This window comes from Galleria mellonella, unplaced genomic scaffold, assembly GCF_026898425.1.
Source record: "Galleria mellonella isolate WM207_F2 unplaced genomic scaffold, CSIRO_AGI_GalMel_v1 utg65, whole genome shotgun sequence".
NCBI lineage: Eukaryota > Metazoa > Arthropoda > Insecta > Lepidoptera > Pyralidae > Galleria > Galleria mellonella.
The window spans coordinates 8,999,295-9,024,740 of NW_026442138.1; the positions used below are offsets into that span (position 1 = coordinate 8,999,295).

The 25,446-nt window shown below is 33.1% G+C and overlaps 2 protein-coding genes across 3 annotated transcripts in view; one reads left to right on the forward strand and one right to left on the reverse strand.

Annotated features, from left to right (window-relative positions):
* The first annotated feature begins 2,878 nt into the window (after positions 1 to 2,878).
* On the forward strand, positions 2,879 to 9,078 carry LOC116413714 (putative uncharacterized protein DDB_G0282133). Its single transcript, XM_052900593.1, has 2 exons — positions 2,879 to 2,978; positions 4,783 to 9,078. Exons 1-2 carry the CDS (start codon positions 2,958 to 2,960, stop codon positions 8,941 to 8,943), a joined length of 4,182 nt encoding a protein of 1,393 aa, XP_052756553.1. The 5' UTR covers positions 2,879 to 2,957; the 3' UTR covers positions 8,944 to 9,078.
* LOC113514121 (hemicentin-2-like) overlaps positions 8,986 to 25,446 on the reverse strand; it is a 135,293-nt gene continuing 118,832 nt past the window's right edge. The window contains exons 7-16 of one of the 2 annotated variants that reach the window (XM_052900594.1): positions 23,222 to 23,422; positions 18,322 to 18,485; positions 15,814 to 15,967; positions 15,338 to 15,468; positions 14,447 to 14,606; positions 13,948 to 14,130; positions 13,194 to 13,349; positions 12,672 to 12,971; positions 11,136 to 11,312; positions 8,986 to 10,494 (exon numbers count right to left, since the gene is read on the reverse strand). In XM_052900594.1, coding sequence (XP_052756554.1) covers positions 10,313 to 10,494; positions 11,136 to 11,312; positions 12,672 to 12,971; positions 13,194 to 13,349; positions 13,948 to 14,130; positions 14,447 to 14,606; positions 15,338 to 15,468; positions 15,814 to 15,967; positions 18,322 to 18,485; positions 23,222 to 23,422 — 1,808 coding nt within the window. In that variant the 3' untranslated portion in view covers positions 8,986 to 10,312. Of the gene's footprint in view, positions 10,495 to 11,119; positions 11,313 to 12,671; positions 12,972 to 13,193; positions 13,350 to 13,947; positions 14,131 to 14,446; positions 14,607 to 15,337; positions 15,469 to 15,813; positions 15,968 to 18,321; positions 18,486 to 23,221; positions 23,423 to 25,446 lie in introns of both variants that reach the window. The other variant, XM_031914274.2, reaches the window with a different exon arrangement.

Here is a 25,446-nt window from a genome sequence, read left to right on the forward strand (position 1 = left end):
ACACGATTGGTTTTATTATTCTTTATAAATGTAATTCGCACAGTAGCCTCTTTGGTATGATTTTTATATTTCACAAAAACCAATATAATGAAGTGCAAAAGATTGTTCGAACGTGCTGATCTCTAGATCTACCGATCGGATTTGATAAAATCTTTGGCATTTGATAGCTAATTTTTTGGAAAAATCTTTGCAATTAACAGTTTCCAAGTATTCTTAACATAACGAATACTGTAGGTATTTATCAAAGTGCACTGTAATTAATTTAATATTCCTTCCATTAATAATGATACCTAATATGTACTAGTCGGAATTTTATCTCATATATCAATCGATAGATATGCTTCACAATAAAAATCGAATCCAACTTTGTGACTTGTGATAATTTTATTTACATAGTTATTAAGATAGTTATTTATCAACTCTAAGATATTACACTAGTGGGCTGATTTTTTATTCAATCAGATTTAAGATATTGGATATGAATATTTTTGTAAGTGTAATGTATGTGTTAACTCTCCATTATTGGACATAGGCTCCATAAATAAGCATAAATTTTTTACAGTAGTTGCTGAGTCTGGCAAGTGGGTTGGCAACCGCTGTTAGGCTCTGGTGTTCTTTAAAAAGGGATGCTGCTGCCCATTCCTCTATTATTAAGTTAACCCTTAGTCAACGCCCACAAGAAAGGAAGTGGTGTCCCATTCTACGCCGGGATCACATGAAATGTGTGCCGATTAGATGAATCTAATTAGAAACATCTTCGTTTAGTTATTTTCAAACAACTAAACTAAATTTAAAAACATCATTCGTGTTTTCTACTCGTGTTTCTACCGCGAGTCAGCTCTGCTTGTATGGCTGTGTTTCTTTTTGAAAACACTCAACTAAACCAAACTTTAAACCTAAACCTAACCAATAGCAACGCATAATCTGTATCATGGGAATTACTGTGTTTCTGCGATGTTCATGATGCTGAGCCGTACGCCTGCTTGTTTTTATTTTCATAAAAAAATTGATATTATATGATTTTGATTTGATGCTAATCTCAAAAGTCACTTTGCACAGCTACTTAAAAAAGATAATATGGAATCCTAATGGGAATTATTTCATGTTTTTTCATCACCCGTATTCTACAAGGAAGACTTGATGCTTCACAAAAAACTTCCTCAACTTGAAAAAAAATTGTTCCTTTTTCCCTAAGAATGAGGTGATTCGTATGTACTTTGGAATTTTTTTAATGGATGATAAAGGAACGGTAACTCCGCCTGTGCCACGCTAGCGTATACGCTAGCGTGGCACCAATGAGATAATGAAAAGGCAGGTCAGTTAGCCCATTGTGATGAATACGCCTGGAATTCAGCACTATGATTTCGAGGGACCACGTGGAGGTCGAGCTGACAGGGGCGGTTAGATCCCATACTAACAATCTCTTTCCGCCTTGTACTTTGGTCTTAGGCACTAGACTTTAGGTATCTTTCATCTTACTAATATAATAAAATCGTATCTGAACGATTTTTGTTTGTACAAGCTATCTAAGGAAAATGTATATGGGGGTATTAATATAAGCTATAGAAACGACAACACTTTTTTTTAGAATTTATCTCTGTTTGTATTATTGTTAGATACAATGTATCAAATTGGATGCTGTTTTCACAGTTGTGTTCTAAAAAACTAAAAAACTAACTTAAAAAATGGTATATGATAATATGTATTGAGATGCCATCTAAAAGTGGTTTATTTATTTATTTCTTCTTCTTCTGGTTTTAAAATCCAAGCGTACAAAGTAGCGGCCAGAAAGCTAGTATAAAATAAAGCATCACCGTTATAATACGAGCAATCATTTACTGATAAACCACAATAATTTTATCTTTATTGTTAATTAGAAGTTAACTATCGTAATAGGGTATGTGGTTCGAATCCGTTATAGATATTATTTGATATTTCTTAATAGATATACAATCATATATTCTAACGGTAATTCCGGTATAGTTTTTAAAGAATTTATTTTGCTTTTGGAATTTAGACAGTATTGTTGACCTCGCTAGCCCCTTAAAAAGGCATCTTAAGTGGTCTCAGACATGTCTTTATGTTTTTTTTTATACCACTGAGGTGGCAAACAAGCATACGGCCCACCTGATGGTAAGTGGTTACCGTAGCTTATGAACACCTGCCAGGTATTACGTGTGCGTTGCCGACCCTAAAGAAACCTCTTTACCCCCCTTTTGAAGAACCCCATGCTGTAGTCTCTTGGGAAAATTTCGGTTTGGGTGTGCAGTTAAAAGTTCTACTTGTATTCTAGAGAGGGCGCTAGACTATTCTGGGGTGGGCACGAGTAACCAGGATTCCTTTGAATATACCTAAGCCTATAAATAGATTTTTTATTGTTTGAAAATGGATTGTGAAATCGACGTGTACTATTAATATACCAGTTAATGAGGATAGGTGAAGCTGAAGTCAGATCAATTAGTCCCTTGTGACAAATTAATAAGAAATTAACCACGATGTCTATAGGCGACGGTTACCACTTTCCACCAGGTGGGCCGTTAGCTTGTATGCCATTATAATTTGCATAAAAAAAAAAACGATCTCGTCAAGATGGGACCGTATGGATGTCGATTTAACAGGGAGAAATGGGACTACTAGTTCCTATTATTAAAAATCTCCACGCCCCTCCAGCAGGATGATTGTAGTGTTAGTGACAAATTTACATTGCGTCAGAAATGCCCTAGCTACTTCGTCATCAGTTAAATCGATCAGGATTTTGGACAATTACATAATTTATTTTAATTACGCACGAAATCACTATCATTAGTGTGCAATTAAGTAACGAACCTCTGTTATAAAGGTAAGCTACTGTGAAAATTTTAGTCAGTTTAACGTTTGAAATATACGGAGTGACATGTGTGATAATTTATCATAATAATTATTTGTGAAGTTCAGAAATAAGTTAATATCAGTGCAAGATGAGGTGGTTCATATTTCATGTAAGAATACGATTTTTATTTGTAAATTTTTCGTGTTTTTTTCATATCACTCGGACTCGATAAATGCATGTGATTTGTTAAGAAAAATTTAAGTATTGACATACGTATTATATTACTTATTTCAAATATAATATTAATATAAATATATAATATAAATTACAAATTTTATCATTAAAAATTTTAGAGAATTACATCTACGTAATAATCAGTAAAGCACTCGTCCTTACTACCTATCCGTAGCATGTGTCTACGTACACTTTGTTTTATTCTCTTCCACGTGTAGATTGTTATTTTAAGTGTATTTGTACAATTATGTATTTATTTATTGAACTCACTATAAAAAAAAGTGACACTCTATAGATAGATATTTTCGTGTTGGTATGCCTAGAATTAATGAAAATATGCGCGTATAATAATTTAAAACATAGCTGTAACTGAGATTGGCGAAAATTTATTATTAAATTATTTATTCATTATTTTTATAATATGAATATGAATAATTATAAACTATAAAATATATTATATAATACTAATTATAACTACAGTATGAATAGATACACATCAATACTTAAATAATAATAATAATACAGAAATAACGTGAAACAATTTCATTGATTGAATAACATTGTAATAAACTTATTAACTTTTTCTAAAGTAAAAAAAGGTTAGCCTCCTCTCTCCTACATGCTGTGTCGAACAGGGTTCATAAATTAAGTTGTTATAATATCTACCAACCACATTATAGAATGCAATAAGAAATTAATAAATAAATTGTTATTACCATTTTGCTTTTCAACAATCAGTTGTTTGCTCTACAAAGAGAAACTGTCGCCCAATCATTGGAAATTGGAAACAAATTGAAAACTTAAACGTGTATCATCTAAAAAAAGTTGTTTAAGATAAAAGAATCTCTTTGTTTTGGCAGTATTATTGTTGTTATTATTATTCTTATTGTTTCAAACAAGCTGAAGGCGTACCTGATGGAAAGTGGTATCTGTCGTCTATAGACATAAACAGTACCATGGCCATCACACAGTATACTTTGTCGCCCATGATACCTCTCATGCGTTGCCATTACCACAGATAATGCCATTACTAAGGTGGTATGACTCAGATGTTATGCATCTGTACTCTGTAATTTCACTGTCATATTCTTCAAACCGAAATGCATAGCCATGCAAATACAATTGCTTCGCGGAAGAATGAATGAATGGGGCAAAGGTACTCAAGCAAACGACTTTTGACAGTCCCTCTGGTAGAAAAAATATAGAATTTTGGTAGTAGTTATTATTTGAGAGAGAGAGAGTGTTAATGATATAATATATATTTTTATATTAAAATGTGAGAAATAGGTGGGCGAATCAGCTTTTTTCTATTAATTTTCATAATAATAAAAAAGTTGTAGGTATGTGTTGTTTCGAGTACTGATTCAGAAAACAATTTCGCGATTAGCGTAATTTCTGTCTTTTTTCTCGATCAAATCTCGACAAGATATTGTTAATATGGTAGAATTTGGAAATTTGATATGGGATTTAGATTTTTTACTGTGGCAAAAAGGGTCCATTCAGGGCATGTCATACAACATAATGTTGTATGACATGCCCTGCGTGCTTACTGATTTACTAGCACACTAAATTACATCAAAATTTGTCCAGTAATTTTTGCTTAACGTGTGCGCAGACATTTAGGTGTATTTACTTGCCATTTTTTATATAAATCGTATTTAAATGTTTTGATGAAAAAAATATTATATATTTTTCTATGTTAACCATATTTTTACTTATATCACATTAATTTGTTTCAGTGTATTTTACTTGGATGTACTGCCATCATATTAGCGAAAACTGAAAGTACCAGACCGAAAAGAGATTTGGCCTTTTTAAAAGGATTATATAAATCAATATTTGGATTCGAAAGTCCGAAGAATACGTTATCTTCAGTACATTTAGGAGAAGGGGAAAATTATAAAATCTACCGAGTTCCTGAATTCAAAAAGCCAGGATGTTTGAAATCAGATACTGCATTTGATAAACCATTTCTTGGAGCAGATGCGGTGTCTACTATTGTTGGGTCATATTTAGGTACAAAAACTGATAATGAGACATTATCAGCACTAGAAGGCATAAAAAATCTAATGCAATCAGGAATACTTGAGACCAAAGGAGAAGCTGTACAGAAAATAATGGCAACTGGCGTTTTGCCTCCTAATATGCGATTAACTCCACCTACACCTTGTTCCAAATTTTTACATAGTAGTGATGGTTATAATACTGGGGTCTTTTCACTGTTAATGAAAATATGTCAATACGTAGCAAACAAACACAAACACGGTTATATTTATCCAGTTGTTGTATCAAAACCAATAACTTTTATACCAGGATCGAAGTTAGTACACGTTCCAGGGCCAAATGTTGTACATATCGTTAACCCTGTATTAGTTCCTGCTATTGCACAAACACCATCATCGCCCAAGTATTCGTATAAACTAATTCACAGGGATGGTCAGATAACAACATATACAGCACAAGATGATCAGAATGTAACGGTGACGAATACCTATGGCTCATTATCTTCATTACCGGAAAGCTATGAAATATCTGAAAATACAAATAAAAAAGGTCCTGTACCAGTCACGTCTGTTAAAGTTCATAATTTTCCAACTACTGTGGAAGTTATTTCATCAAATGTACAAGAATCTTATAATAATGTAGTACCTTCTGCATCTACTGCAAATAATTACCCTTATAAACAAATACACAAAGATAGCTCTACAACAACTTTAATGGGTCAATCCGGTATAGGAATATCTGAACTTAAAACATCTCCAGTTATACCTGAAGTAATTTCAGATAGAATTCGACAAGTTGCAACGGCAACTATGGTTGGAAGAAGACCAAATCACGTGATATATGCTGGAGATAATATGGTTACAACACATTTTTTAAACCAACCCAATGTCAATGTGATTGATAATAACCCTAGACATAATGCTGTATCTTTAATACAATCTAGTAAAAGTCATCAAGATCATAATAATAGTTATGTACCTAATAATTTAGGAATAGGAACGATGGAAATAAACAAAGGAATTACTTCAACTATGCAAGTAGCTAAAAATATACATAACAATAATAATGAAAACGGTGGATTGTATTCATATAAAATGATTCATAAAGATGGCTCAGTGACCACTTATTCTGGATCTGGGGTATCAGAAGAAAAAGCTGGTTTCGGGACTACAAATATAAAGGACGATCAAGTAAAACCAATTGAAGGTATATATCAAATACCGGCAAGTCTTATATCTAAAAATGAAAATGTTAATGCAAATATTCACGATGATAGGACCTTTTACGGTAATAGTGGATCATACCTTTATAAAATTATTCACAAAGATGGTTCAGTGACAAACTATGTAGGAAATGCACTTACAAGTGACAGGACAAACGAAATAAATATATTGAATATTACACCTAAGCCTTATATGAATATGGCGATGGTTAATGTGCATCCTGAAAATATTGAGGAGATACATACTACTGAAGACCAAAACAACAGTACGGAAGATTTTGGCACATTTTCTTATAAACCTGTGCATAAAGATGGAACTGTGACAAATTACATAGAAAGTGGGACGGTAGTAAAAAGCAATGGAGAAATTCCATTTTCAACAGCATCTCATGACGAAGTAAACAAAGAAGTTTCTTCAACTGCGCAAGTACATATGAATATACATAATCTTGGCATCTTTCCGGCTCTTAAGATTGATAATACTGCTAATGAAAATGGTGGATTGTATTCTTATAAAATGATTCATAAAGATGGCTCAGTGACCACTTATTCTGGATCTGGGACATCAGAAGAAAAAGGAGGTTTCGAGACTACAAATATAAAGGACGATCAAGTGAAACCAGTTGAAGGTATACATCGAATACCAGTATATCCTAAACCTGAAAATGCTAATAAAAATATTCATGGTGAAATGACTCTACAAAGTAATACAGGATTATACCCTTATAAAACTATCCACGAAGATGGTCCCATAACAAATTATTCAGGAAATGAACTACTAAGTGACAAGACAAATGAAATAAACATATTGAATATTACATCTAAGCCTTATATGAACATGGTGATGGTTAATACGCATCCTGTAAACATTAAAGAACCATATACTACTGAACACCAAAATAATAATAATAATGGAGATTTTGATACATTTTCTTATAAAACTGTGCACAGAGATGGAACTGTGACAACTTATGCAGGTAATAAAACGGTAGAAAAAACGAACAGTGAAATTCCGTTTTCAACAATGTCTCATGATAAGCATGTTGCAGGGCATTCACCATTCTATGTACAACAAATAAATAATGATAAAGTACAAAAAGTGCTAAATTTGGATAAGAATTTTTACAATAATGAACAGCCTAGTCCATTTTCATATAAAAACACGTTTAAGGATGGATCTGTAATGAGTTATTCAGAAAATGGACAAGCGGTAAAAATTAATAAAGGAAACCTAACTGTAAATAATAACAGGGACAATATTTATAATGTTGAATCTTTGGGTGCAAATTTAGACAGTAATAGAAATACAGGTGGTTTTTATTCATATAAAGTAGTGCATAGCGATGGTTCAGTGACTAGTTTTCCTGGAATAGACGAAATTGGTGATAGAATATCATCAGTTTCTGATTATCAAAGATATTATGTCAATAATCAAATAACTAATTTCAAAGAAAATAACCCAGAAATTAATTCAGTGTCAGAAAATAAACAGAAAAGTGAAATAACAATAAATGTGGAACCAATAAACACAACGGAACAAGATATTGAAAAAGGTCATCCATATTTTTACAAAGCTGGACAGAGTGACGGTTCTATGGCCAAATACACAGGATTTGCAAAGAAAAGGGTGTCATCAATAATGGGTTCACAGGCTAGTAATATGACAAAAGTGTCACAGTTACACATGAATTTTTATAATAATGAAAATCCTAGTCTCTTTTCAGATAAAAATATTTATAATGATGAGTCTGTACCGAGTTACTCAGAAAAAGTACAACTGGAAAAAATAAATAATGGAAACTCAATCGTAAATGACTACAACATAGATACTAATGTTAATAGTAATGCAAATAGAGATGGATTTTATTCATACAAAGTAGTGCATAGCGATGGTTCAGTGACAAGTTTTCCCGGAGCTGAAGAAATTGGTGATAGAATCTCTTCATTTTCCGATTATCAAGGATATTATGACAATAATCAAATTGTTAATTTCAAAGAAAATAATCCAGAAAGTGATCAAGTATCAGAAAATAAACGAAAAAGCGAAATTGCAAAGAAAAGGGTATCATCAATAATGGGTTTAAGTATAGACAAAAGTTTTAATGATACTGTACTTTATCAAACGTTAAAAAAAATCACTAGTAACGAAATGGATAATCCAGCAGTTAAAGTGAGTACTGGATCATATTCTTTTAAGTTAGTCCACAAAGATGGTCCAGCATCAAATTTTTCTAATAATAGAGAGATGAATAATAGAATCTGCACAGAGGTCAATAATGAGACAGTTGTAAATGGGGTAGAATGCAATCCACATTTAAATCAAGGTGTTGTAAATAGCACAGATGTATCATCAGAAGTAAGCAAACAAAGTTCTGTTTTATTTCCTCAACCAGTAAATTCTAGGTATGTTTATAAACAAATAAAGCCCAATTCACCACAGCAGTTTACAGTGAATGTAACTGACGTTAGTCATAGCGATATGAAAGTCAGTGTAGATGATTCTTTAAGTAAACATCCAATTGTTGTTGCTGACGATTCTGAAACATATTCTTACACACAGAAACGAGAAGATGGCTCTTCGTTGAATATTAAACAAATTGGAAAAAAAGATGTGAAAGTAAATATCAAGCAAGTCAATCGTAACAGAGGAGATATACCAGATGCATTCAATTGATCCTAAAATTATAAGTCGGTATTAAATAAATGTACAGATAAATAATTTTAAGTATTTATTGTTAAATTATACTTAACTTATGTAGAAACTATACTGTAAGCTTATAATATTAATAAACATGTTCTTTATTATTAATTAAGTCTCTTCATTTAAAACATAAACTTGGCAAATGTTTCTTTAAACAACAGCACCCAACAGTAGACAAGAGGAAACGATATCGCATAAAATTTTATACAACATTCAACAATAGATTAGGTATAATGATATTATTTATTATTATTTTTACATTTACTGAATTTTTACAGAATGTAAAGTATAATTTCATTTCATCATTGATATTAAATATCGGTGTGAAATTTTAATAATTTAAATGATAAAATCTTTTTAGACCATTTAACATATATAGGTGTCCGTTTCTCCTTTAAAATTTTGCTAATGTACATAATATAAATTGGTATTTTCCATGGTTATCACTACCTAGGTAGGTAGAGAAATTGATAATAATTAGACAATTGACATTCGGTAGCTAAGCATGCTTATTTCCCTTTAAAACTAGAAAAAATGAACGCTTTATTCATTCAAAAAAATAACGAATTTCTATCAAGAAGTCATTACTTATTTAAAATTGTATTTACGTTAGAAATTAAATAGTTTAATTTAGTGAAATGCGAATTTTCAACAGTAACTTTTAATTTGTACAAAGATTTAATATGAATTAAAATGTTTGAGTCATTTATTATAATCGATATTTTAATTAAATACGTGTACGGAAATGCATCTTGTGAATGTCAGTTTATCACTTGTAAAGACAACAACAATAACACCAAATAAGAATTGTGTTGAAACAAGTTGTAATAATAACAAATAAGAATGAATTAAATATTATGTATAAAAACATACAGTTCTAATTCAATAATTTCACAAAACAATATTTGAAGACCCGCAAAATAAACCTTGAGAACGAATAGGTAAGTTAATTTAAATTTACAGAAACTATAAACTGCTATAGAAACCATTATTACAGCTTAGAAGTTCTGATTATAAATAGTAGATGGCGCTATTCGTATTTTATTTCATATTCGAGTACATACTGAAAATAAGTTTGAGGTACCTACTCAGTAAGTAATGGATGTCGTCTCTATAATTTACATAAATTCGTCCGTTCATTATCCTTTTTGTAATTGACATTCGATGTACAAAAAAGAAAAATTAAACAAGTACAAACTTATATGAATCAATTTTCTATTGAGAAATGGCTTATTTTTTCCTCTGCTTGAGTGGATGCTGTGATATTCTATATTATTTCATCGCAACTGGGTAATATTTAAATAACAATATGTGAGAGAATCACATAAAACAATTATTCAGTTCAAACGGCACTCTCCCTATGTAATGTAAGCGTGACATCAGGAGGAGGGGCGTCCCACTGTTCCCAAATAGCTGGTGGTTTCCGACGGCGGTCAATAGCTGGCGCCACTTCGTCTAACACTGACCCGTCGGAGTATCCGTTACTGCAAGAACGAAGGCTGCACGATGCGCGCACTTTGTTCTCTGGAAAAATATTAAGATGTCGTTGCATGAACTCTTCTGTTCACCTTAATTCTTAGTTATACTTTTTTACATATACAATTTTATAGATAATTTCAATGTAGTAAAAATAGTTTTACATTATTAGTTTACACTGGCGGCAGTGAGGCATGATAAGTAAGGACATAAGGTGAGGATGAAATCAAACTAGTTGAAATAATTACGATGATTAGCAATAGGGAGTTCCTGTTCTCATTAGAATTTCGTCTATCACAATTGCTAGGTTCTCTCTATTAATTTTAAATTATTATTTTGATGTTTTATTATTTAAATTATTTTAGTTGTAGTTTCTGATGGTAATCACAACTTTAACGAGAAGTGTATATTCTGTAACTCTAAAAGAACTTATGGAGTGAATTTCTATCTGAAAAATTTATTTCGATTACTAGCTTTATCCTTTATTTGCTCACGTAAATTAGTAAATAAAGGATCTTATGTATTAAGTTAGGATATGTTACCCACATGTTTATCAAATTTCATTACAATCCGTTCAGAAGTTTTTGCGTGATTGAGTAACGAACATCTATCCGTCTATCCTTATAAACTTTAGTATTTAAAATATTAATAGGATTTTGAACAAGACTCTTACTGTATGCAATATTAACCTGCCATAGTATCGATGTAGTTCCTGGTGAGATCATCCAACTGTACCACTTGTATGACAGGAGGCGGCTTGCCGCGCGGCCTCCTGATCAATCTCACCACCAGCACCGTCGACACCACAAACGAGATGACTAACACTACTGCGCCCAGGGATATGCCCACATCTTTTTCTAGTATAACTGGAAATGATAAAATGGATCTCTTTACACAGAGTGAAAAAGAATGGAAATAATAGTCTAGCCAATATATCAATTACTCAATAATTTTCCTATGGAAAAATATTCTAAATAATTTTATAAAAATCGCGTAGGTTTGTGATTACTTGAAATTTAGGAAATGTTGTTTATATCATAAGTGACCCCAAGGGCTATGATTTAGGAACACTTACCAAAATCATTAAAAATACATTCAATGATTTCGGATTTATTGCCAATGATTTTACTATTGTTATTGAAAGCCGTGTAGATCCCGGCATAAAATAGGTTACCCATTCTTTTCTCGTGAGTGTCGTAAGAGGCAACTAAGGGAGCTTATGGTCGAGAGATGGGCAGCAGTAAACCCTTCTTATATTTTGATGGAGGTTATGTTAAGTAGTTAACGGCTGATACAATACAATACAATTATTATTGACAGACGGTTTTTTTAAGGCTAAAAAACCTGTGACACTGCTACCTTTCCATGATTTTTTGTGCTTACCCCTTTTTAAAGTTCGCTGCTAATTTCTATCAATGATAGGATGGTGGAGGATTTTTTTGTAGAATGTTGATGATATTTCCTCTTTTTTATTATTTATATTATTACAGTTTCGAGAATTTTTAAGCTTTTACTCATTTAAATTGCAAAATAGTGTTGAAATGAAATTTATTGCCTGAAACATTGTAGATAAGATGCTGCATTTGTCAAGTTTACAAGATGTCCATTATGTTTCGCCACATCAAATGGCATGCAAATATTGTAATATGCAAATATAGTGTTGTCATTGGAAATTATGGAGAAAACGCTAATCACCTAATAGATACTGCAAACACGAAGATAACTAAAGTAACCTACAATACAAGAGACATATGTAACCTTTTATTTCCATGAGCGGTATGAGGTTCAGTTTGAGAAGTATTATGCATATTGCTAGTTTGTCTATAGTATTTGTGTTTATGGTGTAGAGTATGGTAGTATCTGTAGTTTACCAAGTGAGTTAGGCAAGTTGTCAGGTTAGGAACAGCTTTAATTTGGTAATAATGTTATCATTTTTATATAAGTTGTTAACTGTCCACTGCTGAACATAAGTCTCCTCTATAAAGGGGGTATTGCCAGTAGTTGTCATGCTTGGCAGTTGGATTGACAATCGCAGTTGGGCTTTGGCGATGTTTTAAAAGGGACGCTGTTGCCCATCCCTCGACCATTACGTTCCTTTAGACGCCTGTTACGACATATATGCGAAAGGAAGAAATGACCCATTTTATGCCGGGACTACACAGGAATAATGATATGTTTATTGTAAATAGGAGTCCATGAACAAGAAATTTTAATAAAATACTCACAATGCCACCACGGAGGTTCTGCTGCTAGCAGTAGATTCTCTGTAGGCCTGAGCAGAAGTGGAGCTGAACATCCATATCTGTTACATGCTGCCGCGCCAGCTTCATCAGCAGATTTAAGGACGCCTAGGGCTCCACGCACCAGCCATGTGGGTGCTATGCTTCCAGGGGCACCTTCTACTCCACCTTGGGCTAATGCCTGCCGTGTCCCAAATCCTATAGAACCCCGACGCTCCAGATATAGAGAGGAATTGGAGGTCGACATGCGCCATACTGATATCTCGTAGTACGTTGCGTTTTCCACTAGAAATTGAAAGCGAATTTAAAAATAATAAAAGAAGTACGAGATACATTTAATAGGAATATTATGCACGTTACATCTTTTATTTATAGTGATTCGTTGTAATCCGCTATATTTGAGTCGATGAACGTAGAAAGAGATTGTCTTTTGTAACGAAATATGTAGTCGAAAAAATCTGTATCTGCAGATGACAACAATAGTAAGATATCTTTTTAGAAACATACCAGGTATGCACCTCATTTGGAATTCTCCATATTCAAAAGCTAAGTCACACTGGTTGGGCTGCGGAGGCCGAAGTGACTCCAGACTGAAGATCCTTTCGCAGACCTCGTATTGAGACGCTATACCGTTACCGGCCTCGCAACTCGCTTTCATTGTCCCTGAAAATACATTGAATATTTTATTTATTTACAAGCCAAACGTCTTTCATATGGGGGGAAAGGGATTGTTAGTAATGGAGAATGAGAATCCCATTGCTAGTAATATAGTCAACCAGGTCGACCTCCTCACGGTTCTCCCTGGAAATTATCATGGTTAATTCCTGATGAATTTATCATGATGGGCTAACTGACCTGTTTTCATTCTCATCTAACACTTTTCACTGGTGCACCGCCAGCGTACTCCGTTAGCGCAGGCGGGGTTACCATACCATTTTCACCCATAAAAAAAAGAACGTCTTTCATAGTAACATTCTCTTGCAAGATTGTCATTTGAATATATGTATGTTGGTTCCTGATGTTCTTGAATACTCCATTAGACAGTAAAACTATCTGATCATTAAGGTTAGCATAGGTCTTCAGATACTTGTATTTTCCACTGTTTTATCAACTTTCTATTTGACATTCTTTGTACACTAACTCAGCATGGTCTTTCTCAATTTTACGCCAACACCTTTTTTCTAACCAATTTATTTTTCGCTATTGTAAATAGCGCTCTGTTACGAAAGTAAATGATAAAATATATTGTAATAGTATATACCAGAGAGTGGTTCATTGATCTGGGATAGAGGCAGTATAGGTGACCCGGTGGTCAAATGCTGTACATCCAAGCCGGCCGGTTGCACGTGCCAGAAGTATGTATCCGGGGAAGGTAGACCATGAACGTTGCATTTTATAGTTTCTTTGACGAGACTAATGCCTGGTCCTATACATTCTGGCGGATCTGTAAATTTATTAGTGCATTCAGTTGGTAATTTATTTAAGAAAAACAAAATTTATAGTTAGTGGCTACAGGTGGTTCAGGACTTATAGCAGTCTTTGAGGGAAGCCATGTTTATCAATGAAGAATTAATAGCTGAAATGATGATGACATAAATGGATATAGATATTCGGGTGGACAATATTGTAAGGCCTAAAAATGTCTTCAGAAAGAAGTTTCTAATATTACCTGCTGGGCACCATATATAAGGTAAACACGTGGTGATCTTAAGTTTTAAGTTTAAAAAAGCTACTAATGATAAACTGATCCAGATACTTACAGTAAACGGTGATGGTGAGCGGTTCAGCCCTGGTCTCGCCCACGTTGTTGCTAGCAGCGCAAGAGTACACCCCGGAGTGCCTTCGGGACGCCTCCTCCACCAGCAATTTGTGAGAGTAGACATTACTACCCCATATATATCCGGGAACAATTTCACTATCCTGTAAGTAAATATTTTGAATATCTTTAATGCTACTAATAGTATAAAGGTGAGCCATCTGGTGTAGGGGGGAAAGGGATTGTTAGTAATGGAGACTGAGAATCCCATTGCTAGTAATATACCTAACCAGGTCGACCTTCACGTGGTTCCCCCTGGAAACCATCGTAAACAATTCTTGTTGAATTCGTCACGATGGGCTAACTGACCTGCTTTATCCTTATCTATCATCCCTCACTGGTGCCCCGCCAGCGTTAGCGCAGGCGGGGTTACCATACCATTTTCACCCATCAAAAAAAAAAGCCCTCTGGTGTACTTACACCAGAATTATTGAGTTTTATGGCTATTTTTTTATAAACGAAGATGAAAGGATCTTTGAAGTAAATTACTAAACGATTTACATGACCTTTAAGTGAAGGACTTAAGTATTTATAACCAAATATATATATATATATATATATATATATATATATATATATATATATATATATATGTATAACGGGAAGTTTATGAATTTACTGAGTGTGTCTGTGTTCTGCAGGGGGAAGACGGCGCTTTGCGTCATAATGTCTCATATCGCTTGCATATACCCAAATGATACAGAAAAATTTTGTGATTTCGCTAGATATTCCAGAGTTGAATAGTGATAATACGAGTAGTAAACGAAGCAAGGACAAATAGTAGAATTTTTATAATAATATAATAATAAAAAAAAAAATTACAAAGTATACTTACATTATGATACCATATAAATTTATTTACGGGTGGGTTTGCTTGGACTTCGCATTCTAAATGCAATGGATCCAATTCAGCTACATCACTTAGGTCCCCATCTCCTAATTTGGCAATTTCTACTATGGGGCTATCTGTAATAAATAAAATAGTTTGTCATTAATACATAAATTAAGATATTTTTCACAAAAAAAAACTTTATTTTATTTGAAGAAAACGTTATATTCATAAAAAAATATTCTCGAATTGAGAACCTAATTCATTTTTAGTACTACATGAGATATTGTATTGTTTATTTTTAGAATTATTTTTAAAAGAATTTTTTTAATATTTATTATAATATTGTAAAGGCAATAAAGAGATCCTTCATATCCATCCAAAAAGAATATTTTAAAATAATAATTTGGATTATACTTTGCTAACATGATATATTGGCTTATCTATAAGTTACAAGATCTTAATTGTAACATTTGACTTACAGGTAACATTAAGTTTGATGACGTCAGCTTTGGAGCCCCGGCTTGGCGCCATCGCAGTGTTGGTGGCTACGCATGCAAGGGTCGCACCATTCTCCGCCACAGACGGGATCAGCTCCAGGTAAGATATCGAAGTACGTGTCAAGTTGTTCCAACTCTATAATATAATAAATAAAAAGTTATTACCTTAAACTAAAATCTACGGCAATACAGGGTTTAAAAGTCTGAGTATTTTCGAAAAAAATAATGACCGAGTTTGGAAATAAGCAATAGAACATAAAAAAAATATTTCTTTTAAAATTCATGTTATTAGATCGTTTTTAAAATATGTACTATGGTTTTACAAATTTATTATCAGCATCATGCGGTAACGCATGGGCTATAGACATGAAAAAAATTTTGTCTATAACTAGTCTGGCCATAAATACTGTTACATAAAAACTTTTCTTTTTTCAACTTTTTAATTATTTTGAATTTGGGACACATTTATTATTTTAAATGATTCGAATGATTTCGCGCCATTTCACGTATTTTTTCGTTTTCATTATCAAATTACAATATGAAATGGGGTGTTAAGTAGGATTGTAGTGATCTCCTTGCACAAAGTCGGTCATATTCCAGACAATTCAAAAGCTTGGTATCAGCCGTATGTTTGTACATTGTATTATCAACAAATACAACAACACTTCCTCTGTCGAAGACCAGAAAAGATCGGGGCGGCCGCGTGCTGCTAAAACTACAAAGGCTGTTAATGCTGTTAAAGCCAGAATTCGTCGATACCCCTTTAGGAAGCTAAAAATCTTATCGCGAGAAACAAAGATTCCCGCTAGGACTCTGTCGCATATTATAAAATATAATATCATTGATATACAGGACATGCCTTAAATAATTTTTTCAATTAAAGAAAGTGGATTGATCAGTCAGATCAGTCCGGTCCGATTATGGTCAGTTTTAGAGGACATGGCGGACATGGCCTGCTCTAAACGACACGGCGACATTGAGTCTCTTAAAAAATTTTTGGTGTAAGCAGTGGCGAAATTTCCCTTGGAATTAGTGCGTAAATCCATAGATTCGTTTATATATATATATATATATATATATATATATATATATATATATATATATATATATATATATATATATATATATAGATAGATAGATAGATAGATAGATAGATAGATAGATAAATAAATAAATAAAAAACAATTGCTGAATATATGTAAGCGCATAACTTCAGAACGGCTGTACCTAATTATTTTTTATTTTGTTTGTAATTGTCAGAACAAGCTTTGCATGAAAAAAATGTTAGAAAAATTGTTTGGGAAAGTGAAAAATTTGAGTTTAATACACCCATGCGATGTTGTCACGGGCAACTATTTTAATACAATTTCCAGATTCACGCGGCGTAGGCTTTAACAGAGCAAATAGTTTTCTTTAATTAATTCAATGATCAAAGCATTGGTCGTATAAAAGCGGTGCCCACGTACCTACTAAAATTGGATGTGAACTAATCAATTTAATTTGCTTATATTCGGGTTGTTAACACGAATGTTACGTGTAACATGATTGAGAGTGCTTTCAATATATTGTAAGCTGATTTAATTTATTGAAGGAAGACGTAACGTTTTTTAATAAAATATTAAGAGGAGTAAAGTATAGGTAACTAGAAAATAAAAAGTGATTTTATTTAATATTATACAACTCTATTACTTATTACGATATAAACCAATCTAATTTCAGTCATTTAAAAAGAAAGACAGCCATTGTCCTATTTCATTTAATCCTAAATCCCTTAATTGAAAAAATTGCAAAATCGTTTAAACTATTATAAGCGTTGTACCTATCAATGATCTGAATTTAATGTTTATTTATCTAGAGAAATATTCCATGTAAATTGCTTAAAAAACAGCATAACTTGGTAATAACTGAAACTATGGTAATTAGTACATATTATTTTCATTATAATTTCAGCCGTTAACCGTCTACTACTGAACGTATTTTTTTTTATACAACAGAATGGCAGACAAGCTGACGGTCCACCTGATGGAAAGTGGTAACCGTCGCCTACAGACATGAGCAGTACCATGGACATAACAGAGTATACTGTTTCGCCCATGATACCCCTCATGCGTTGCCATTCTTGAGGACTCAGGTGTTATTCCTCTGTACCCAGTAATTTCACGCCATATCCCACCCTTCAAACCGATACACAGCCATGCAAACACAGCTGCTTCACGGTTGAAACACGAATGGGACAGAGGTACCCAAGCAATCGACTTTTGTACAATGTCTCTCTCTTCCCCATATGGAGTTTTTGCCAGTAGTTTCGACGCTTAGCAGGCGGGTTGGCAACCATATTTAGGCTTTTAAATATGTTTCAAGAGAGACGTTGCTGCCCATCCCTCTACCAATAAGTTCCTTTAGTCACACGCCCACAGAAAAGGAAGAGATAGTCTATTTTATGCCGGGATTACACGGACAAATTTGGTACATGTGACTGATAAATCGTACCTGATTACTATGTTTGGTGAGGTGTTGGCGGTCCAACCACCACTCCAAGATGGGCTGCGGGTAGGACCCGTGGACGGTGCACTGTGCAACAGCTGGTCTACCGGACCGGAGCGTGTGTCCTATCACACCTTCCACCCACTGGATTGACACGTTTTGTACTGAAACTGTATGTATTATCATTTGTAAAATTGATAGATTTTTATGTGATTCATTATGGAATGTCCTTACAATGTCAAAATCGAAGTGAAGTAATGATGATATTAATTTTTTTTAACCAACTGAGAATTTCAAACAAGCTAACGGCCTACCTGATGGAAAGTGGTAACTGTCGCCTATAGACATGAGCAGTACCATGGACATAACAGAGTATACTGTTTCGCCCATGATACCCTCCATGCGTTGCCATTCCTGAGGACTCAGGTGTTATTCCTCCGTACCCAGTAAATTCACGCCATATCCCATCAAACCGAAACATAGCCATGTAAACACAACTGCTTTACGGTTGAAACATGAATGGGATAGAGGTACCCAAGCAATCGACTTTTGTACAAAGTCTCCCTCTGGTACATATTTAATCTAAGATTATAATCCGATAGAAGAACCGACTACAATCGTGGTAAACTAGTTACTTCGATTTAAAAAACAAACTAGTGAATCGATTAAAATGATTGATAAAATAAAACCGATTGATAAAATTTCTATGGGACCAATCTGTAAGTATATCCTTTTAGATAAAAACAAAGAATTTTCCAAATCGGTTTATATTTGAAGGTATTATGAGGTAACAAATATTAAAATTATAGAATCGACTTGAGAGCCTTCGTGTTTTTGAAGTCTTTTGAAAATGAAAGTTTGACTGATTAGCAAGAACCTTTGTATATTTTCATAATGAAGATTTATATGTTAATTTTGTTGGAATTAGCTGTTAGATGGCTCTGCAATATTATTGCTAACAATATACCCTATCAGGTCGACCTCTACATGGTTACACCTGGAAACCATCGTGGTTAATTATTGTGGAATTTGTCACGTTAGGTCAACTGACCTTAGCTTTTTCTTTACCTATTATCACTCACTGTCATAGGTGCCTCGTCAGTGTAAACAGATAAAGCAGGCGGGTACACAATTTCATAAAAAAAAAAGAAAGCTCACTAATTATCATGAAATTCTTACATGTTTGGAATAGACAAGGAAATCATAGACATATTTTATCTTTTATTTTTACATCGACACTTGCTTTTTAACTACTAATTTCTGAATATAATTATGGCAACTTTCCTTCGCAAATTCTGGGTAGTGTTCGTTTATTAATTTGAAAAAATAAGGAACTCCAGTGGAAAATTGTGGGATATTAATTTTTCAATTTGTTTTTACAGCACCATTTCACCGGTTTATAATTTTAATTAGAACCCCGAAATGGAGAGTAAAGGGATTTAATATTTTAGAGTTCCGCTTCAACAGGTAAAAACAAAAGAACTCGCGTTTACGTTTTAGAATAGGATGGTTTATCCGTGTGGTGTGACGGGGTTTTTTTAACCTCTTTTTAGGGAAGATAGAATATAACGTATGTAATCGTACAATTACAAGGGTAGGCAACGCGCGCGTGACATCGTTGGTGTTACAGGCATCCATAAGCTAACATATAACACCGTTTATCATTAGCCGAGCCGTATGCCTGTTTGCAATCATAGTTGTATTAAAAAAAAAACAAAATTATCTTACTAAGTCTATAATTTTGTAAGAACGACTAAGAGAAGAAAACACACTGGAGCAAGAGAAGGAAAATTGGGGAAAAATAATATCAAGCCGTTTAGACATAGTTATAGTAGGCAATATCGTCTTCTTATGGGAAGATGCCTTCCATGTTCAACAAATTAAATGTTAGGTAAGATAAGAATATTATATATACAGCTATTCGCAGAGTACTGTTTCCTTCTATTGCATTTTGTGAATTTCTTTACATTGCATTTATGACCGTTGTGTGATTTTCCACTTGTTACACACTCCTTTAGCGTTCTAATCATACTTAGAAATTTAATCTTTATTAATATTCAAAGTGTGAAAATGAGTTTGTTTCTTTGTTTGTTACATTTTGACGCCTTAATGGCTTAAACAATCAGTATGAAATTTGATATAGAAGTACTATATGAGATATAAAAGGACATAGGTATATTTTATCATGGTCAATGAACATATTATTCCTAATAAGCAGACAAAGTCGTGGGTAATAACCAAAGACAAACTACAAGGTAAAAGACGTAATAAAATTCGGTAATGTTTAAGCTATTCATGATATTATCATTCTATAGATGGCGATCACCACTTTCATTATCACATAAAAAAACCTATAAACACCTAATATATCATATGGGGGAAGGGATTGTTAGCAATGGAGTTTGACAGTCCCATTGCTAGCAATATGCCCTATTAGGTCGACCTCCACGTGGTTCACCCTGGAAACCATCGTGAACAATTCTTGTTGAATTCGTCATGATGGGCTAACTGACCTACTTCATCCTCATTTATCATCCATCACTGGTACCCCGCTAGTGTATACCGATAGCACAGGCGGGGTAACCGTTCCATTATCACTCATTAAAACAAAAAAATATCATATATGCTACCAGGTTGAGCGCTACGCGGTTTCTCTGTAAAATATCGTGATTAATTCTTATATCGTTTGTCACGATGGGCCGACTGACCTGTTTTTATTCTCACCTTTCATCTCTCGCTAGAGTCACGCTAGCGATATTGGTAGTGCAAGGGTAACTAATAGTATAGTATATTATCTGTGCTAATAGTAACCCTACAAATGGAACAATAACTTACTATTTAATTTCCATCTATATAAAAAGTCTGTTATATGTCCTATTTTGAAATTACATTTAATTTTTTTAAATTACAAAGGTGGCAAACAAGCGTATAGTCCTTATATGACCATTTAGGTTAAAACGTGTGAGGATGAATTCCCTGTCGATGGCGAGAGGTGCGGTGATAAAAGGTAGGTATGGGCATGATTTAAAACAATTTCTTAGAACACAATGCGTTATACAAGCGGTAGAGCACACAATGGGAGGCAAAGTCTCGCCTTAGATTTAAGGGCTCGATAAAATTTTCCATTTCGGCTGTTTGCTTACATGTAACTGTAATTATGTAACGCGATCGAATTGATAAATCGATAGATTGAGACGAAATGTATATGCTTTCGTAATTATTAGCAATTTGTATGCAGGGTTCAATACTGTCGTAATCTGTTTTGATGTGAATGTGACATAATGAATTCGTCATTTAGTGGACAGAACATGAGATTACTAATATTATAAACTAGTAACTAATAAATCCTTTAATTTATTATAATTATCAAGAACAAGTAATTAAAAAATATAAATTATTTAAAGATAAAAAAATTCTAGATTTTCTATTTATTTTCTATTTTTTCTGCTTTCTCTATTTTCTTTATTTTTTCTAATTTCTATAAATTTATATAGTTATATTCTGCAGCTTCGCCCGCGTGAATCATTGTATAAAATATTACACGTTTTAGATTTTTATATATCCGTGCACCAAATTTCAATCATAACCGTTCAGTAGTTTTTGTGTGAAAGAATAAAAACACATCCATCCATCCCTAAGGATGGATGGATGTGTTTTTATTGTAATTATTTGTGTCTAAACACTTCACATTAATAGTAAAAAGATGTGGGCTTAATCTTCATGTATATAGACAGTAAATTAAAATGCTAATATACAATGGTATATTTATTTATACTAAATGTAGTATAAATAAATATAATGTACAATAATTTGAATCGCTATTTGATACCCGCTGAAACGACTGATTGAATTTAAATGTTCGGTCCACAAATAGATTATATTATATATCGTAGATTACAATATGTATTTTAAATACTAATAAATAATATAGAACGACAAAACAATGTGATTTATATTGAAAATAATCTTTATTTAAATAGGCATATACAAAAGCTCTTTTAAATTGAATATTTTTTTTGCGATTCTACCGGTAGTGAATAACAGGATAACGGCCGTGCTCACATCAGAAATGTACGGTGTTCACTCGAGGATTCTAGAGAATCTTCACAAAAACATATACGAGAGTACATACTCATGACTTTTTTAATGAATTATGCCTCCTTTGGAAAATAATCCTAAATAAGCTAATATTCTTTACTATACTAGTAGTATAAACCTATTATATTTTAAAATACAAGAATATAAATTTTCTATTTATATTTGAGTACCGTTGCATTAAATTTATTAAGCTGCTTGCATTTATGCACTGCAGACGTTCCTCTGTAAATCAGCCAAGCGGTGATACTAACGCAGAAGTTTCATAGAATAGAATGGGAATACTTTGACGACGAGTAACATCGTGTTTATTTGCATTTGTTATAAAATGTGTTACTAAAGATGCTCTCTTTCTGTTAAAAATATCATTTGTTTTGTCTTGGATTTAAAACTTTTTCTAGTTTTAAGACAATCTGTTACCTATATAATAAAAATATTACAGATAGATATTGTAATAATGTTTTTTTTTTTTTAAATAATTGGTACAGTGGTGAATTATAGTATATAGACCGTCTGATGGTAAATGATTACCGTAGCCTACGGACGGTTGCCTGCTTGCAACACCAATGTGCGCTCTGAGAAAACGTTTTTGAAGAAACTCATGCTGTAGTCCAAATACTGCGTTAATTTTGTTGAGTTCTTTATGTAATATAAATAACGATGTTTATATATTTTGGAAATCTGCAAGTATTTATTAACTTTATATGCTGACTGTATCATGCTTTTTTGCCAGCATAGATAATAGGTTATCTTTTTCTTAATTTTCAGTCCTTTCTTTTCGGGCGAGGTAATTAATGAAAATAATTCTTACCATATATCTCAATATGTACAGAGGCCTCTAACGGTGGTGCCAGATCAGTGTTGGAAGCTTTGCAGTAGAGCTCTGCTGGCGTGTCTCGATTGAGAGGTAGATATAGCACGTTCTCTTTCACACTGGGAATGTCGCTTGCACCGTCAGAAGCGTCCACTAGGGTGCTGCCAGAGTACCAGCTGATATGAGGTGGTGGACGGCCTGGGAACAAAAAAAAACGGTTTATTATTGTAACTATAAGCAATTTGAAGTATTTAAGATAAAACAGTAAAAGTTAAGTGTTTTAATCACCAGAAGGCGACTTAATTTTAAACTGTTTTAACATATTTTAAATTCAGGGTCGGGACTTAATGTCCTGATGTGTGATGATGTGGTGCAATCAAAGTTGATAGGTCGGCAATAAAAATCAGGTATGTAGGCACTGTTTAAGTCCCGGTTGTGAATTTAAAATATTTGTACAAAGTTGTCTACATGACACTTTTGCCTCAAGTATTTTTGTTGCCAAGTAAATAGTAATAAAAGTGCTTGTATGATTGTTTTAAGTGCAAGATATGGTAAAGAAATTACTGGGTAAGTGTAATAAGGCACAATATTCTTAGGAATGGCAACATATTATGATATATATTAAAAAATATATTACTATTACTATAGATTTATTAAATTTATTCTATATATTTCTTTAAGTAATTTTTGGAGGTGTATGTGCTACTGAAATACACACTACAAAGTGACAAAGGTAATTACAATGAAAGTAAAGGCCATTTTTTTGTAGTTCGGTCATAATTGTACCAATTAATGTAGAATAATAACGTTAAATTAATAACAAGACTTTGACAACTGACGTGTGTTTGAATCAAGGTCGAGTAATTTCATGTAATTTATTGTATTTTATAGTGGTTTTCTAGTCAGATTAAAAAATAATATATTGTGTGTCAATGTAAATTCTTGGTGACGATAAAGACTATTAAAAATCTAAAATTTATGTGACCATCGGTAACAAGAGACAGAAATCTAACCACGTTTAATACTTTAGTAGTAGTACAAATAATATAAAGTTATTTAGTAGTACCTACATATATACGGAGCGGGAATTATAAAAAGTACTGTTTAATTATATGATTAATTTGGCTGTAACATGTGTGTATGAGAGTGCGACGGTGCGTGCGTGCGTGCGTGTTAACTTGCATACGTGCGTGCATGTATATATGCAATATAGTTATAAATAATTATATATGCCAATAAATAAATAGCATATTTTACTAAACAAAACGTTATCTTGCGGAAATTCATGTTTTATTTGACTAGAATTATTTTTTTTTTACTGTCAACACTCGAAGATTGAGCACTAACATTAAAACCAGAAATTCAACAATCTTTCAAATTAGCCATCAATCTTTGATTGCATAGTGCGAGAACATAATGATGTTCACGCAAGTTTTGCGACATCGTTTCACGTCTAAACACGGCATCTTTAGGCAATTTTTTTTTAATATATTAGTAAGCATATATGTTAGCATGATGGATATTAGGTATAAGAAATAATTTATATAAATTCAATATGAGAGCTTCATCAAACCAATACACTGCTTGACACTTTGGTAAGTACTATGTATAAGTAACGCTGTATCTGGTTTTGTAAAATAAATAAATTTAAAATAGAGAATGTTAGGAATAGAGATGTAAAAGCCTCATTGTTAGTAATATACCCTATCAGGTCGACTTACACGTGTAATGCAGGCGCCATTCCATTTTTCCCATAAAAAACTGACCTATTGCTAGTAATAATCCTATTTGGTTGACCTGCACGCTGTTCTCCTTGGAAACCATCGTGGTTAGGATAGTTAATAAGTGACATGATGATGATAATGATGATTAATAAAATGCTGATATATAAATATATAAAACTTATGATAAACACATGAGTAGTCATGAGTACAGTACTCGAGATCTATATTCGAATACCGTATATTCGAATTCTGTATATTGAACTCGAACTCGAGTCAGTCTGACTCGGAACATCACTAGTTCGTAGCCAGCTTTGTCATTTCCTCAAACTATCAAAATTCATAGTAACTGATTGCGAGCCATTTCCGCGTCCTTTGTCACAAGTGGACTGACTTGTCGATAAAAGCTTTCGGCGGTTTGCGACCGGTAGATAGGAAAGAAATTTATAAATGAGAAATTGAAAATAAATTTAACTGGAAAACAGAAGTTATGTACGATTT

Bases quoted from the DNA above. Each gene is read 5' to 3' on its own strand.
- LOC116413714 (XM_052900593.1), top strand. From the start codon at position 2,958: ATGAGGTGGTTCATATTTCAT. The intron at 2,979-4,782 runs GTAAGAATACGA...AATTTGTTTCAG, and splicing joins TGAGGTGGTTCATATTTCAT to TGTATTTTACTTGGATGTAC.